This window comes from Astatotilapia calliptera, chromosome 14 (assembly GCF_900246225.1).
Source record: "Astatotilapia calliptera chromosome 14, fAstCal1.2, whole genome shotgun sequence".
Classification (NCBI taxonomy): Eukaryota; Metazoa; Chordata; class Actinopteri; order Cichliformes; family Cichlidae; genus Astatotilapia; species Astatotilapia calliptera.
The window spans coordinates 773,003-774,786 of NC_039315.1; the positions used below are offsets into that span (position 1 = coordinate 773,003).

Consider the following 1,784-nt stretch of genomic DNA (forward strand, 5'->3'; position numbering starts at 1 on the left):
GTTAGTTGACATGGGATAAATGAAGAGGTGAAGTTCTTTTTAAAAATTTCCACCAGACTGTAAGAGGTGTTTATGTGAAGGCTTTGAAAGCAGTCATGATTCTTAATACTGGAGCTGATGAGTGCGAGATTAGAAATTTTTCTAGGTCCAGCCAAGGGACCTAGAAGGTCCATTTTGAAAGATATGACAATCTATTGCATGAGATAAAATGTAGTAATAAAAAGATCACCATTGTGTTTGGGCTTTTGCAGAGTTTTTATATTTATCCGTAACAGTTTATTTTTCCTTAAAACTTCCAAAAGTTTGAATCTAGTGATGTAAACCAAGCACTACAAGGGTTATTTGTGACCAGTTCAAAACTTGTTTATTTTAGGCAAAATCGTCACTTTATTGGCAACTACTCTTCCCATGAGATATATAGGTAAAAGTTTTCCTATATGTGAGATCATCCTCTAACATTTTCAGTAGGGGAATGTAATTCAAGTCTGAGAGCCTGGTGGAAAATGTATACCTAAATGTCTAATATTACCCAACTGTAGTGGATTGGTGGAGGTGTTCTGAAAATTACAATTCAGAGGCAGAATTTGTAAGAGAAGAAAAGTAATACACCATACACATATAGGCTTAAAAATGGTCAATAACTGTTATTTCAGAGGTGTGTGTTTGTTATCAGACTTTTACAGATGTTGCGGATTTTGGTCATTTTCAGGCCGTACATCACAGGATTGAAGAGCGGCTGGCATGTAAGAAAATATAATGATAAAAATATGCGCAGCATGTTTGGCACATTTTTCATATTAAATCTGCTCTGTAAAATTTCAAAGCTGGCTCCAAAGGAAAAGTTCAATATGGAAGCCAGGTGAGGCGTGCAGGTACTGATAGCCTTCTGTCTCGTCTGATCAGAACCAGAAAAACAAACCAGCAGAATCTTCATGTAGGTGTAAAGAATGAAAAGCAAAGCGCCAAAGATTGTGCTAAAAGTAGCAAGGAGGCCATACAAGTTGATCACAGTGGTGTCTGAGCATGCCAACTTCACAACAGAGTGTGTGTCACAATATACTTTATAAATTGTGTTTCCACAGAACTGCAAAGGTGAAGTTAAAGATAGCAAGACAACCATTGCAAAACAAGGATAGAACCACGTTGCAGCTATAAGTATGCCGATTTTTTTTGATGTCATATGTGTGTTGTATTGCAGAGGACAGCAGATAGCAAGGTACCTGTCGTAAGACATGATGGCTAAATTTAAATATTCTACAGCCCCATATGAATGTACACAGAAAACCTGCAGGAAACAGATACTGGTAGAAACAGTGTGAACATCAGAGAGGATCTGAACCAGGAGGGACGGAAACAGCCCTGTACTACCATACAGCTCATTCATAAACAGGCTGCACAGAAACATGTACATAGGTTCATGTAAGCTTCTGTTCACACAGATAACCACAATCAGCAGGACATTGGAACCTACAATGAAAATATACAAAGCAAGAATAACAAAGAAGCACAAGTAAGTGACACGTCCTGTGTCAAAATAGCCAGTAAGGGTGAAAAAGGAGAGCTGTGTGGTGTTTATCATGATTGTTCTTTGGATTTAGAGCAATTGACTGGTTCACATCAATAAATAATTTACCTTTTCTTGAAACTGGACTGCACTGACACCACATGCACCTTACACATTAAGCTCACCTGAGGATGAGTGAGTGTTATAATACTAAAGCAATTCATTGTCAGGGAAAGAACATAACAATGTCAATTAAAGGTTTAGTTTAGAAATAACTAAC

General features: G+C 37.5%; 1 protein-coding gene across 1 annotated transcript; it reads right to left on the reverse strand.

The window, feature by feature from the left end:
- Positions 1–649: 649 nt before the first annotated feature.
- On the reverse strand, positions 650–1,579 carry LOC113036503 (olfactory receptor 142-like). Its single transcript, XM_026192896.1, has one exon. It carries the CDS (start codon positions 1,577–1,579, stop codon positions 650–652), a length of 930 nt encoding a protein of 309 aa, XP_026048681.1.
- Positions 1,580–1,784: the final 205 nt, after the last annotated feature.

Bases quoted from the DNA above. Each gene is read 5' to 3' on its own strand.
- LOC113036503 (XM_026192896.1), bottom strand. From the start codon at position 1,579: ATGATAAACACCACACAGCTCTCCTTTTTCACCCTTACTGGCTATTTT.